Source organism: Hetaerina americana, unplaced genomic scaffold, assembly GCF_022747635.1.
Source record: "Hetaerina americana unplaced genomic scaffold, ioHetAmer1.1.p SCAF_7, whole genome shotgun sequence".
Lineage (NCBI taxonomy): Eukaryota > Metazoa > Arthropoda > Insecta > Odonata > Calopterygidae > Hetaerina > Hetaerina americana.
In genome coordinates this window covers 22715726-22732498 of record NW_027287316.1, presented here as the reverse complement: position 1 = coordinate 22732498, position 16773 = coordinate 22715726, and the positions used below count along the sequence as shown (strand labels likewise).

Sequence of the window (16773 nt, the reverse complement as noted above, 5' to 3'; positions counted from 1 at the left end):
CAGTGCCGGACGTCACAAATCGGTCTTCATCCATCAATCTTTGCACCCCCCGCAGGCCCAACTCTCCCACCCACTCACCCCCCAAACATCTCCGCCCTGGCGAGCACTCTCCTCTTTCCTATTTCCACTCTTCTCTTCACTTTTACCTCCTCTCAAAATGCGAAAGTATTTTGGGCTATATGTTATGCGTGTGGTGTATTATATAACTTGCAGAATTATTTAAATAACGACCAAAATCGATAGGTCCTCCGGCGATATGAAATAGCCGACTAAGAACTGTCAACTCCCGAACTAATAATATCATTTAATTTACTAAATGCTACATTTATAGGTTATCGACTGATGTTTTGCCATGTTTATTTTGTTAAGTGATTTTTCAAGTAATTTCCATGTAATTTATTGCCATATTTGTAATTCTATCTTAAGTTTCACTTTATTAAAACTAGCTTACATCTACATAATACCTGCAAGTCACTGCAAGAGCGTGTGGTGGAGGGGTGTTAGGTCACCACCCGTAATAGAGAAAAAACACATGCAAAATCAACACAAATCTACATCCATAGTTGCGTATGCATATCGTATCGTACATTCACGCACAAACCCTTTCAACTAACTTGCATGCAAATACATATACCATTAACCAACAAACACATGCACCTTATAATGTAGTAAAAATGTATACAATAACGTGCAAGCTAGAATTTTAAAAGTAAGAAGGCGAAATTCTACTACCACATTGACATGCAACATATAATGGTCTCCATTCCCAAGGACATCATTCGCAAGAATTTATATGCCATAGTGGCATATAAATTCATGCAAAAATCCTTTCATTCTACAAGCATACAAAATGCATATACTATCATCTAACAAACAATGGCAACTTAGGATGCAGTATGAAATTTATCCAATAACGTGAAATTTGAACAGTATGAAGGTGGAATTCCGCTGCCACATGGACGTGCAACATACAACGGTCTCCGCTCCCAAGGACACAGGTAGGGAATGTGACCCAACACTGCAGGTAGAGGGAGGGTCCTTCCACAGAGAGAGAGACGAGGGATGGAAGGGGAAACCTATAAAAAAAACTAAGCAGAATGAGCAATACTGTGTAACGAGCGCTACATTCTTTAATGGCATTCCCATGCGGTCATGCGGGAAGGTTTTTGACAACAAAACAGACAGATTCATGCACTTTCACAGAGGTCTGTGAAAGTGCATGAATTTGTATAGACCTATTTATTCCCTAGACATCGTTGGTAGCAAGTGGAATTTTTACTATCTACATATAGCCCTGCAGTTGCTATTCCGTAAAATATGTATGTACCATCTGGAAAGGTTCGTAGCCGCGATAGGCTGATGGGGCTACGGAAGATGCGTATCTCTTTAATGTTTACGAGTAGTTAATCTTATCCAAACGTGTTTAATGTTTCATGCGTTATTTTGACTGTTTCACGATTCTTCGGCGAACGCATAGCAAAGCAGTTGCAATGAATTATCATTAGCTGAGCACTTGATTACCAGGTTATTTTATGATGTTTTAGAACAAGTAAAAATAATTTTTTTTTCACTATGACACGTATTTCGTTATGTCTCTCTGGAGATCTGTTTCTGGGAGTTTAGTTTATAAAAAACGGGGTCGGTGAGCTTAGAAGAAGTTGAATGTTTTATTTTTTTGAAAGATGGAGAAGTTTCTTCAGCAGGAGTAGCTGATGGAATTGCTATGGACAATCTAGTATCTTTTATGAAACGAATTCACGAGAATAAATCATAAGAAATGCAAATTAAGAGTACTAGATAATAAGTAATAATAAGTAATGCGTAGCAGCAAAAGTCATTTATTTTATCTCTCGTTCAATTGACAATTTTTGGCTAGGTCGCGAGAAAATACTCACCATCTCTCGATCCCCAAAAAATAGGCAGCGCCTTCTTTCTCCCAACTTTGTTTGATTCGAGTGGCTTTTCTTGGGTGTTCAGGTAGGCGAATGCGAGGATGGAAGAGGAAAATGAAAAATTTGGCACGGATATGGGGTATTTTTTCGGTTTCACTTCCGTTGCTTTCCATTCGATTTGGTTACTACAGGACGCGGCATTTTCCAACGCGGCAAATGGATGGAGAATGAAGGACGCGGGGCCGGATGTGAGTCGTCGAAGAACCACGGGAAGAGGGAAGAGTATAAATCGAGGTGGGCATATGAATGGGTGAATGTTTTATGGGATCCCCGAAGCTTCCAACGCCTCGAAATGGAACCACATCTCCTTTTATTTCGTTTCACCTCTCCGTCCTTCTCGTTACGTCCACAGCATCGGAAACCCATAGCAGAGGAGTGATTGTCACTGAACTTATCGATCAATTGATACCGGGTGAAATGGCGTCCACTTTTGTTGTGTTTCTACCGTCAGCACTGACCTACACATCTAAAGGCCCCATAGGTTGTGGAATTTGACCGCAGTTGACTCGAGATCGAAAGAAATTGCAAAGCTCTGCAGTAGACCTATGTGGTTTTCGTGATGATCGGAACGGAAGCTCACATTTTTGTAAATTACAGCGTTAGTTCATATTGAATTTTTCACTAATATGAATATTTCAATTAGATGTAGACTAGTGGTGGTTTGACAACTATAGAAACGGCAATTCAGGATTAATCAGAGCCAACCAAAAGGCTTCCATTCCCGTATATAAGATCTCAATTTCACCCTGAAAAAGACCTCTATATATGTATAAAAGAGAGCCAATGTCGATGCATTGTCACTCCTGACTTGAAGACTCCAGTAGCATGTCTGAAGGAACTGATATCATCGCCTTAACCATTGTAGCATTTTGTAATGTACCGAAGTAATGTAAATGCTCATCGCGACAAGTTGCAACTGCACTCTTCGGATTAGTAAGCAATGCTATATTATAGAAAAATACGTGTATATTTATTTGTACACACTGTAACATAATAAGTTATCTCATTTAATGATCAATGTTTTTTAAGCTTTAGAATTACTAAGTTTTTCAAAAGCTACTGATATTTCATTTCACCGTTGTCGTTTTAGTCAATATCAAATTTCTCTCTGATCAGTGAACTAACTCCAATAATAAAAATTAGTTTGTTTCACTCTCTTATATTAATCAGTCATAACTAGTTTCAACCATGAATCAAGTTTGTCCATGCTATCTAAATGTTTTGATGGAAGTTAAACGAAGCCTCAGTGTGAGTGAGAGGTAGAGTTTTTTAATCGCTGGATAAATATCTTTTTTATTTCCTTATATCTGTATAGTACCCTGCGAGCCACCGCTAGGGTCTGTGGAAGGGGGTGAATACACACACCAGACTACTTTTGGCTGTGAACACTTTTCCCTCATAGCGCGGTCGGACAACGTTATTTTTATCCATTATTGTACGTGGGAAAAATGAAATCTTAAATCTATCTCTTCTACATTAAATCCCTCGAATTTTATTGACATGATCTCTCCTACCGAAGTACAATGGGGCTAATAGTGCATATTGTGTCATAAAATGAAAATTCAGTTTATTTAGACGGATAAAGGAGCCATGTTTCTGTATTATATGTTTTTCCTATTTTGGAAATGGTTAATACATTTAAAAAATTCCAGTTTTGAGCTGACTATTTCTCCGACACATTTCTTCCTCCTATCATCGCCTTTACCTTGATTGCATACCCTCGAAAGGGCTTGTTGAAAAGAGCTTTTTCACTCTCTTTAGATTATTTTCCGTAAAATTATTATGTAATTGTTAACCACGAGTAAATGTCATATTTTTATCTTTTAAAATGCCTATTTTCATTAACATAATCTTTGCAAATGTTAGATTTTAAAGCACATTTCCATTTATTCCCAGTATTAGTAGTTTGTGTCGTAGCTGTGTCATTTTTCACAAAATACATTGATAAAAATAAGTTTTTTGATCTTACGAGAAAAGTGTCTGAATAGAGAGCGTCTTAGGCATCGAAGGTTTCTTTTTTTTTAGAGTAGAGAAGATCTCTGAATCTTCTTCAGCTCTTGTCCATTTAGACGTTTTCCTCCGGAACACTGCTGCTTCTTCCTCTCAAATAGACCAGCTGGAGAGTTGTAATTTCGTCCAATTATCTGAAATATCACTCTTTCCAGCTTGATATAGGGCCATCCATGACAGGCAGATTGAAAAATAGGATGCAATTAGAATGGTGACAGAATTTGAATAGTTGATTCTATTGCATTTGATTATTCTGATTAAATTTGAAGCCGTATTGTGACCTTTCTTTGCAATGTATTTATGATCCAATAACCTTTGAAATAAATTTTCCAAATGTCCACAGTCTCGTCTAGATTTGAAAGGAAAATCGACGGATTTTTTAACCATCATCTTCAGAACAGGTCAAGCGGTGAAGACAGAGGTATTCGAAAAATACGTAATGACTAAAAACGTTTTTTTGCGAAAGTCGTTTCTTCATTGATAGTATCCACTGACCAGGGTGATCCCGAAGTGGAACCATATGTGTTGAATAGACCCATAAAACTAATTTTCACTTCCGAGGCCATCTAAGCAGCCTTAACGCTTATAAGCACTAAGAACATATGCGCTACACTACACACCAACTGTCTATGCCTTCGTTTGCTTTCCGTTACCACCATTTTATTTTATCCATTCTTTTCCAAGCTCAGGACTCCTTCGTACGATGAAGAATATTTTATTTATCAAATAAAGTCTAAAATTATCGTTTCCGTTAAGTTATATGTACTTTTGGCCACGTTTCGGTTTATTTTCTATGGGTACATATGCTTATATCAAAGGTAAAACATGAGGATACTTGACCATAATAAGTTTATTGGTATAATATATGCCTATTTCCGATATAATATGTAGAGTTTCCTCCTGATATAATTCATCAAGTGCTCTTTTTGCACTTTTTAAAATGCTACCACCCGAAGCCGTCTTTTCTCGTGCGTGGTTTCGTGCGCTTTTCAGGTGTTTTTTTGCTGGTGAATTTTGATGAGGACTCACTGCAAACTTCCTTGAGGTTTTCTTTGAGGATGAAATGGATCGGATATCATCCCTTTTCCGTTTTCTCTTAAAGCACACGAGTTCACCTTTGCTGTGTCTATTCTTGCAAGCATTCGTTGAATTTTTTTAACATGAAAGTCCAATAGCATTCGATAAAGGAGACACGTTTACCCTGCGTTTTACCGTATTTTGTTTTGCTGCATTAGAGAATTTAATGCTAGTTCATTTCTGTATTCACTATATCGGAAATTTGCATCATGCGCTAGTATTCTGCAGTTTTTTACGAAGTACCAGGGATAGTTTGAAGCAAAGTAATGGACTAGATTTAAAACTTAAGATGAAGATACTGTAGACACAAAATGTCATTCGTTATCAAACACTCCTTAGAACCACATCGTATAACTTCTGTATTAAATTGCACAATTTCATCGATCATAGGTCATGACTTTACAAATGATTATGCACTTGAGGTAATATACTTGAATTCCGTCTTGTGACTTACTATTTTCCGGGTAAATACATTATTAATGTTTAACTATTAATGATAATATTAGTTTAAAAAAAATATTGATCAAGGAAAATATATTAGATATATAAAATTTACAATTACAATTCATGTAGATGTTCAAGCCCGGGTAATATATTTGATATTATGTATTCTAATCCAGGATAGATGGGAAAACGTTAAGAACACCAAAGTTAATCCACCTGAAATTGAAATTTGTAAGCTATATAGCTTGATCTCGAGACGGAAAGTTCTACGTTTTAAAATTTAAGTTATTTCAGATATATAATTTTAAGATCAATACAATGAAACATTTTATACATTGATAGATACGATAAATAAACGTGGTTCATTTTTGTTTTATATTTCTTATTATTCGAGAAGTGGTAGCGAGATTGTTGAATAAATTGCATGTAAATAGGGATGAAATTGATTTGCCAAGAAATTTAGCAGTGAAGTTTGTGCATCAGTGCTCGTACAATGCTTTTCGTGAGATTTTGGATGGTTTTGTGTTTAACGTGGATAATGACTTCCCAAAATGAATGGGCGTGTTACCCAGATTTACCAGTGTTTCAATGATATTTATGGCCAACTCGTTTTTCGGAAAACGATCAGTACAAGAAGTCAAGGCACTCATGAATCGGAGAGACTTCCATCACCCCGTTTGTTTTGTCCTACGAAGTACCTAGCCATTCCGCTCTCTCTTTGTTTTCCGGAATGCCCATTGAAAAAGTACTATGCCCGTAATGTCTTACCGTTGTCTATTTTCTGGCTTGCAGGTGCTGTACCACATGTTCGAGGCTTACGTTGAAATGGGCCCCGGTAACATCCTCTACACCGACCTGCTCTCTGGCTTCGCTTCATTCTTGGTGGTCGCCGTCGGCGGGACCATCATCGGGGTCATATGGGGACTTCTAACCGGATTCGTGACTCGTTTCACCCACCAGGTCCGAGTCATCGAGCCCATATTCATCTTCGTCATGGCGTACTTGGCTTACCTGAACGCTGAGATCTTCCATATGTCCGGGATATTAGCGTGAGTACTGAATTTTATATCAGACACACACGAGCTCAAATGTGCCAGGAGAGATATGATGGCACAACATCTAAAAAAAAAGGTAAATACCACTAATTGCAAATTTGATGAAACAAGTTACAACGGCGATGAACGAAATAAAATAAGCGGGAAGTACAGTTTGTGGTATTGTATCGATTTAAGATACATAACAGTCGTTGTGGAGCAATTACGTTGATTTTAATCACCAGTTCCAACATTTTATTGAATTGATAGTAGAATGTATGGCTGTGGCTGCAAAATGTGTAATGCTGTAAATATCAATGATAAGAAGAAGAATTCGCAAAGAAGTTTTTGGATAGCGATTTTCCTAGAGGAGATTTTAAAATATAAATAAATTTCCAGATCCGATTTGAAGACATGAAAAAGAATTTACAACTATCTTCATCTGATTTTCTCTTTGTTTGACATGATAAATTAATTGAAACATTTTACAGATAATATTGGTACAACTATAACAATTAAAATAAATAATTAGATAAATAAAATCAAAGACCACTTAAGTAGTGGTGAACTTGGCTCACATCAGCTTCCTCACCCCTTCACTACTTGAACGTTCTCGAGTATTATTAACCCAATGTAGATGTTAAACCCTGCCTTACGGTAATTACGTTATTTGAAAATTTAGTCATTCCATATTTCATGGCAAAAATTTAATTTTTAGCAGTCATCACTACTAAAATTGTTTTTAGCGTTATGAAGAAAATTTTCACGATGTCAAATCCTCTGAATTTTCACAGTGGCAATGCAGAGGTAAGGTTTTCCTAACAAAAAACCGTGACAAAATAATACAACTGCTGATTTGATTTAGTAGCGGTTGTTTACGTGAAAATACCGCCCCCCGTTTCAGAGGTTTTCTAGACAAGCTTTTGCTGCTTGAGCAGCGTTTAAGTTGTTCGTCCAACATAAGAACGCTTCCACAGTATTTTTATGTCACTTTGGCTTTTATCCTTTGTACTTAATGGTTCAAAGATGAAATGTAATGTCGTAAATGGCTTGCTAACAATTTAGCTCACGAGAACTTTATCGGGAGAATGAATGAATAGGAGTGACGCAAGAGTAAGATTCGAAGTACTGGCGATTCCTCTAGAATGGATTTAACCAAGTTTATCTTTCAATCTAATCGTTACTGTTTGGTAGACAATTTTTGTGTCTTATTTCAAGTAAAAGTAGCCAAAGATTGGTTCTTGCCGATCAAATTCAGCAAAGTAGTAATCATTCTGTAAATACAGATTCAAATACCTACTCATATCATCCTTATTACTTTTCTTCGTCATTATCAACCGAAATATGTGAAGAACGAAACAGATTTCACGCTTTGGTCACAGAGTACTTTTCTAACAGTTTACATCAGGCCAATTGGATTTATTGTCACTCGGTGTGAGAGACGCTGCTCCGGACTTTGAATCATCAAAGTCGGCTACAGTAAGCTAATTTTCCAAATTAACTGCTCTTTTGATCTCTGGTATATTTTGAAGACATGAAAGGGGTTTCCTTTCTCGAGCGCAGGGTTTTATTCCCCCTCGTTAATGCTCACGTAATTCATTTCATTTACTGCCACTCCCGTCGTGTCCTTTGAATCGCCGGATAACAGGAGCGTGCTTGCAGAAGGTCTCTCTTCCTTCCTCCCGTCCCCTCATCCTGCCTAGTCTGTGGCTTCCTCGCGTCACGTGCTCTCCTGAGTCAATCCGTCCTTTTGTTAATTTACTTGGAAGTGATCGTTATCTTATCGATCGATCAAGCGATGTGCCTGATCCACGTTTATCTCTACCCTCTTTGTTCGTGATTTTATAATTCTTCGTGGAGAGAGCATTAACAGTTCTTTGAAAATTACTTAATAATCTTACATTTACACAAAAATAAGGATTTAAAATTCGGTCGGAGTTTCCTTCTGTTGTGGCACCTTCTTTCTGTTATGGCACAACGCTTACAAAAATAATCATTATACCTATGCAAGCATAATAGTGACAATGTTGTGCTTTTAAAGTATTTTAAGAATTTTAGGAAAAAGACATTTTCCGCGCGTTTATTTTATTTTACGATTCCCTTAAAAGAAAGTTAGAAGATTATTATAGCAGGGCTTGCTACTTTTTCAACGATTTGCGTTATATTTTACGCAAATTGGATTTCTTAACTTTTAATTCTTTTACAATGAAGATTAAATCGCCATGAGTTGGAACACAGGCGATTTCTGCCTAATATAACTCGTTGAGAAGTCATGGGAAAGGTTATTTCGTTTTTCTGACAAATAAAAGTTAAAAAAAACTTTAATTTCAATAGTCTAAGGGAGAACAATTTTACCTGGAACGACTACAACATCAAACTGTTTGTTAAGATCCACGATGGATGGACATAAAAGTTTAATTTAGGGAAACAAAATTTTGAAAAAATGGTAGAATAACTCGCAGAATTATCATGATTAGCTAAAACTTACTTGGTACTGCCGTAGCATTATGGAAGATATTCCCTTAAATCGACTCAGGCTTCGGAAAACGTTGGGCACGTCAAGATCGACACCGCGTCCAATCGAATACGATAAAAGCTGCTTTTGACGTCAAAGAATCGGTAATGCCCCTCTAAGTAAGTGGGGTTTACTTTGATGTTATAACTTTAAAGTCGATTCCAAAAAAATAAAAATACAAATGTTCTTAATTTTCAAAGTCTAACCGTGGCTGAGATAGAGAAATGTAGAGAGAATGCATTTAAACTCATGAGTCATTTATTGTAACATTTAATGGTATATTTTTGATTGTTTTCAATGGTAATTAAGGTCTTTCTTAAATACGACTAATGTGTAAAGGATTCTTTTATATCTAAGATAAGTGAATTCTTATATTTTTTCCATTTCTTACTTTGCTACTGTCACGATAAGATTAGAAATAATGTACCAGGGTATTTTGAAACAATTTTGAAATTAGTTAGTGTCTTCATCACAGTGGTCAACCCTACTTGTATGTTTCACTCGATCTTGGGTGTGATTACTCTCAAATGACAGAAGTATTGGATAAGTTTTTCTCTGTTACTTTTACGTTGTTACTTCTGAAAATCTAGTCTTAGTAACGGCTAAACATGCCGATATGCCTAAATATTAAAATCATCATTAAATACATGCCATAAATTTAAATCTAAGTTTATGCAGTCTCTAATAATAATAAGTATTTTCCGGCGAGCAGACATTATTTTATCCTAATGCCCCCGTCATCCTCCGAACAGGGCCGAATGAGTTTCTATTGGTTTTCTTTCCATGGCAGTAACTGCATCTTCCACGTTATTTTCTCTAAGTGTAGTACTCGAAATAAATTTATACCCAAGGTTAATTTCTCGGAATTGGGTATCTCGTAAAAATGCGATTACACCCACAAATGATGTCGAAAAGCAGGTTTGACGGAGAGATCACCCGAATGAACAATGTTCTCTTGATAACTGTCAAAGTGAGGCAATTTTGACTAATGGGAAATGATGTTGCCGTTTTCGGAAGCCCAACTCGCACACGTGAAGGAAATTGTCGCTAATATCCAATTTACTTGAAAGGCTGGAGATTGGTGTGGAACAGAATTTGATGCTCGGTACTAATCAAAGCGTCATTCTAAGTTTTGTTCTCTGAGGTCTTCCGTAGGTAGGGATTTTGAGGTGATTTCCCCGGATTTAAGGATTCCAATGGAGAAAGTCTTGCTCAAAGTCGTACCCCTTTGAAAACCCCAAAAAAATTAATTACTGCTCCAAGTTTACGAATCTGTGTTATACATTTAATCGGAGTTCATCTATGCTCAGCAGGATGTTTTATTTTTACCCATTAGAATCAAAGATTCTTTCACAGAATAATAAACTTTATCGTGCACGTAAATGTAGCGATCGTGCCGACCTTTTTTTTTACATTTTCTGCTCCACACAGTACCTTCTTTCGGCATGGACGTCCACCTTCACGTGATCGACTTTTTCTAAGAATTCCGCCAAGTTGGGAAGACAACGATGTGGTGTGCATAATTAGCATGGAATTATTTATTTATTGATGAGAAAAAAAATTGTCAGGTGGCTATAAACGTGCGAAAATAACTGAAATATCCACCTCTGCATCGGTTTTGTGCGTACGTCTTGGCGAGTACGTTTCTGCGTCTTGATTTTCACAGCTCTAGAAGTCCGGGGTTTACCTTGACTCCAAAAATATGATTTATTTTATAACCTAAATTTAAAATAGCAATTACTTTGACCAAAGCCGATGTTTTGCAACCGGAATAAAAAAATCGTGATAATCAAAGAATAATCTTTTCATTTTATAGCGGTCTCGATACCATCGTAAGTTTGGTGGTGAAATGGTATCATGAGCGTTAACTCAGTCCGGGCATATGAGCTGTACATCTTGTTTCGACTGTTTCCCAACGCTGGTGAAAAAGGGAAGCGGGTAAAAAAAACACAGGCGTGTAATTGAAAGAAAAAATAATGGCTCAAGATTATGGCTTCTGCGCTGCCGATCCCTTTCGTCACTTTTTTTCATTTTAAACGCGATCATGGGAGAGGTTTTTCTAACGGTACCTCTTTGCGCGTCGCTGTTCACTTGTCCTACGCATCTCACCGTGACATCGCGAGGGCTGGAATCTCTTGAAATTTTGATGGACCTCTCCCGGCCGAGCTGCCTGACAGTGAAGTGCCAAGGAGCAGTGGGGATTAAATATGTATTCCACCTCCTCATTCTGCCCTCCCCTAACTTGGACAAGCGCGCCACGGAACCAGAGATAAGTGCATTGGGTGTAAGTCCCGCGGAGAGAGGAAAGGAGGGAAGAAACATGGCCCCTCTGTGCTTCTGGACCTCTTCCTCGAATTCGCTCCTCGGTGACTCCTCGTAAGTTAGTCCGTCTCATTTGATCACCTCTATCTTTTTCCCAACCGAAGAATCTATTAAGCGTGTCCCGAATAGCGTGCCGTTTCTCGGCCTAAACTCTGGCGTTCCCTAGTTTAAGCCAGACCGTTTACAGAGAAATGAATCGGGAAGAGGAGACTAAGTCTGACCATCCAACTTATTCCGTGTTCCACGGAGGTCAGCGTTTGGCTGCTTCCACAGCCAAGCAGCCGAATGCTGACCCCACATGTCAGCAATCGTCCGCTTCATGTTTTATATTCAAATATTTGCCTGATTGCTCGTTCACAAGCATTTAAACACACTTTACGCTGTTCCCTTGCAGGGTCAATAAAGTCTTATTTGGAGTAACTTAAAGGGGAGGATATCCTTTTACTATTTTCTTCTTGAAAATCACTTTCTTTTCTATCACATTCATATTACTTTTCGCACATGCTCTACTCTTCCGGAGACATCCAGCATTACTTATCATTACTCGTTCTACTCCTTCTTAACCTTACCATTTACTCTTCTCTAATGTATCTATTTGGTGATTTTCCACTCATAGATTTTCGCGATGAGGCCAAACCAGTGAAGCGGACTTCGTTTAATACTTTCTTACTAATAATTGTGCGAAATTATGTCACTAATTTTCTTTAAAACTGTTTGCGTTGAATCTATTTGATTGATTTTTATCATACTGATTCCATTCAGCTGGATGAACTTGGTCATTCTAATAGTATGTAATTGCTAATTGTAAAATTGTATAAACCTCATCAAGAAAAATAACATATTTACTGGCAACAGAACATGTGTTAAAAGTTAAGGAGCCGTGCCTCCTTGCTTGAGGCGGCCATCACGTTTAGTTTTCCAATTTATTTCTTTTCTTGAGACTCCGAATATGTTGAAATCGGTCCATACGTTTTTTTAAGCATTTTATAAGCTCTTGTTCGTAATGGAGTATTGAATGTCATCCAAAATATAATACAGTTTATTCAAAATTAATGGCAGCAACAGTTAATGCTCCGTGATTTCTTGTAGATAAAACCGAACTTGGCTTTTAAATACACAGCTGGACTTGGAGATCGATCTAACCACACGATTCACAAACCGCACATTTTCCATCTTAGTGAACGTGAGGAGTCAATCGAATGAAATGATGATAGCACTGTTGTGTCAGGACCGCAAGCTTTTGTCATAGTAGTGTTTTTCAGAATCCTTCAAATTTTACATTCCGCACACCGCCTACTTTTCCTAGGCGTACCCAAAGAATGATAAGGATTTGCATTTCACCGTGGAAACAATCCTTGCAAATAGAGTATGCATAGCCAAAACGTGAACATAGAGTATTAATAGTTTTATTCACAAGTTATTAACGAGGGCGGTTCAATAAGTACCCGTGTTAGAAATTAAGAAACCATTTCTTCATAAACATTTTTTTTATTTTGCAACATAGTCCCCTTTTAGAGAAATATCATTCTCTCAACGTTTCGGCCATTTTTTTAACCCCTCCAAAATATAGGATTTGTCGAACTCTCCAAAATACGCCTCTATCTCGGCGATAACTTCCTCGTTTGAGCTACATTTTTTTCCCGCGAGCCATTTCTTTATGTTAGGGAGTAAGAAATTGTCGCAGGGAGCCAGATCGGGTGAATACGAGGGGGTGCGGCAGTAATTCATAACGTAGTTCATGCAGTTCATGAAGTTGACAGCCGGATCAGCTTGTTGTCCACCGTGAGCAATCGCGGCACCCATCGGGCTGACAATATTTTCATCGACAACTTATCATGTAAAATATTAATTGCCGTTCCGGTCAACACACCCACACCTCTGTTACTTTGCGCACTTTCGTTCGTCGATCAGCGAGAATCATGGCGTGGACTTCGCTCCTCATCGCTCATGGCGACGGTCGCTCCTCATCAAAAACAGATGTTCGCCCACGTTTAAATTCGTTGTACCTATATCTACTTCTGGTCATAGATGGCGAAGTGTCCTCATAAACACCATCCAACTTTGCAATCTCCTCGCATTTCTTCCCATCCAAAAACAAAAAACGAATGAGCGAACGATACTGCCCTTTTTCCATCTTAGCGAAAATCACGAAACACGTCTTACTCGAATGGCTGCCAAATCCAAGCTAACCTTTAAATCAGTCTGAAATTTGTTTCACCGTCGTTTGATAGATGGCAGCACACGATGATAACATAAACTTTCCTCAGGAACGCCCTTCGTCGTCAAACACGGGTGCTGATTGAACAGCCCTTGTACTGTAAAAATGGCAATTATTTGTGTTTAGAGCCATGTGCATTGATATATATATGAATAACAATATTCAATTATAACACCTACATGAAAATGGTTTTGATTGCACCAACAAAACTTTTTTTCTTCGTCTACTTAACAGCAGCCAGCCATTTGTTGGTATAATTAAACAACCTAAACGACCTCCAATGGGTATGTAAACAGCGTAGCCGTCGCACCAGACGCGACACCGCAATGCACCTGCTTGAACGGAACCATGTGTTTTTAATATTGTGTCAGTCATATACTGAAGACAAGTTCTTTGAATGCACAAGAGTTAATAAATAAATTTAATGAAATGACGCCGACAGATCAGTGGTGGCACTGTGCACCATTTTCTTGGGTGTGTGGTGGGGAGATTGTGGTGGGAGTTTGTAATGATTATCACACAGTCTTTTTTGCCGATAAACGATATCAAGCGTTAACTTCCGTAAATTGGGAAGCGCGATTCTTCAATGTACACTACAGTTGTAATAACCGTGTGTCACAAACCAATATCACAATGGATGAGCCTTAGATATTAAACATTTCTAGTTATGCGATTCCGGAAGGTAGTCTCGTAAGTCCGTAGTCATGAATATTCCTGTATAACGGATATGCTGTCAATTGAAACAGTATAAAAAAGCTGAGAGTGATTTTTATCTTTTATATTTTCGACTCTTCTCTCCATTACACGATTTTACTCTTTCGATCAATGCATACGATAGTTGATCTTATGACGGAATGCCGCGGAACGCTGGTAGCACCTGGAGTTACAGTAACATGGGTTGTCGTATGCTAATTTTAAAGAGTGATGTCAAAATATTTATTTTTCACGCTATTTCCAGTTACATTTAGGTTTTCACATTTTGTAGATCAACGATGGATTCATGCATTTAGCATATTTTTAGCATAGATTTTTTCATTATTTTTCGCGAATATTGCTTCAGTTCTAAGTATCACATAAATACAAATATTAGATAAGATTTTTTCAGTTTTATCGGTTCTTTTTGAATTTTTTCCATGATATTTATTAAAACTCCGACGGGACCCTTGCTAAATGAGGTTTCATCCAACATGGGGACCAATAAATTGCGATCGCGAAAGAACCTTGATTCATTTGATGGACTTGTAGAGTGCTTTCTTTAAATGTTTCCTTCTTGAACGTTCCCTGTCTCCCTATTCCATTACTGTTTGCTTCATAACTTTTCATTTACTTCCATTCTCCTTAAAAATTCCCTTTGTCGTCCCTCAGAATATATTGGGTGCAAAAAATTATTTTGGAATAAAAATGGCGAGGGTTGATGCGAAAATCTGATGAGATGTTTCTCCTTTTCCTCTTATCGATGAGTAACACTCACAGAATGTGTGCTCGCTGTCAAATTATGCGATGATCTTTGCCATTACTGCGCACGAGGATATTTTAAAAGACTGAAGAGCAAACCTGATGCAATGGAATTTTAAACTTTGGAAAGTTTAGAAAACCGAAAAAAATGGTAATTATGATATTTATTTTATTTAAAAAATTCAAATCCTTATCGTTAACTCAAATTTGCTATCTAAATTGTATTCTCTAGTATCCAGCAACTATCTAATCACTATCCGCTATCTCATATGCTGTCTAAGTAATTCCCTTTCAAATTAAGAATCCTACTTGTGAAGACAGAATTCATGAATCTTTCATAGCTTTTTATTCTCAATAAAAATCTATTCCCTATAGAAAATCACGTATTTTTTTATTAAATCATAATTTATTTGCTTCCGGAAAAAGGCTTGGTTTTCATAGAGCCGTCATATCCTCTTATTTTATATCAAGTATATTACTAACTTAGTCCGTTCTACTTTATTTAATACTGTCATATCGTTGAATTATGTCGCTTGAAGTAAACTCAAAGTTAATGCAGTAAAAGTGTAGCTATTGATTATATTGTGGTACTTAGTTTATTATTTTTCAGGTACCTATTGGAGATGACAAATGTTGAGTTAGCACGAAATTTAACAAGATAAATAATCTTAATTCTCTCATAATATCGTTATGAGTTTAAATATTTTAGATTAGAATAAAATTTCTTATTACTTTAAACCAAGCTGATTAGGTGTCATCGTTAGTTACCAACCACATGACATGGTACTGTCATAAAGGCGATGCATTGTTCAGCATAACCAACAAGTAACCAACCTGTATAAGATGAAAATATTTTTTAACTGGTTGGGGTACCTTTAAAGATTAGCTTCTCGTGACCGAAAACTGGTTACCTAATTTTAAAGGTCATTTTCCCAACCCTGCTACCAAAACCGTTTTCCTTTAAAATATGGGTCGTCTTTCAAGGTAGTATCCTTTTCCATTTTCCAGTTCCCATAAGTGAGAGTATCTTCAGAAACCCGTCCTAGGATACCCTTTGTTTCTTAACGACCACGCCTTGCATCGGGGAAGAACTAGCTCGTTGTATTTCGTCGTTTAATGTGCCCCCCTTACGAATTTCATGGAACGGCCCTCGGCTGAGGCATTTTCCGAAGCCCTTTAAATGTCAGTGAAGCGTAAATATCTCTGGGCCACCCAGCCTCTTATATGATCTATACACTATGGAATTCAAGCTTCGTCTAAGTCAGAGATCGATAAATGTTCTTATTTTCTTCTACAAATCATGAAGTATTAGCGAGTTCTACATCAATTTAATTAACTGGTCACGAAGCTAAAAAAAAGTACCTTTGTTTTATTAACAAACGAGAAGCTTCGAACTTTCGATTTTCCGTAGGTTTGCTCGTCCTCAGCCCCTTTTTCCAATTGTGCGCATTTATTTACCAAGCCCTGAAAATTGAAATGGATGAATAAAAGAAATGAAACTCTAGTTCACCTTGTGTAACTTGATGTAAAATTCGAGAATAATTCTCTTCTTAGTTTCCTCCTAGGCAGCGCACAGAATTTCTGTGCCGAGTGGAAACTTATTAATTGATTCATTAACAAAAGTCAAATTCATGCAAAATACTAATTACTGAATATCGCTATGACGTTATATGTAATGTTAACCATAACGAATATAATATATCGAATAGAGAATTGACAATGTTTTCATATTGCACTGTTTTTCAC

The 16773-nt window shown here is 37.3% G+C and overlaps 1 protein-coding gene across 9 annotated transcripts in view; it reads left to right on the top strand.

Annotated features, from left to right (window-relative positions):
* The window catches only part of LOC139696671 (sodium/hydrogen exchanger 3-like), a 575082-nt gene that overhangs the window by 460194 nt on the left and 98115 nt on the right, over nt 1–16773 (top strand). For all 9 annotated transcript variants that reach the window (XM_071595493.1, XM_071595487.1, XM_071595490.1 and 6 more), the window contains exon 4: nt 6276–6532. In XM_071595493.1, the coding sequence (XP_071451594.1) occupies nt 6276–6532 (257 nt within the window). The remainder of the gene's footprint in view (nt 1–6275; nt 6533–16773) is intronic.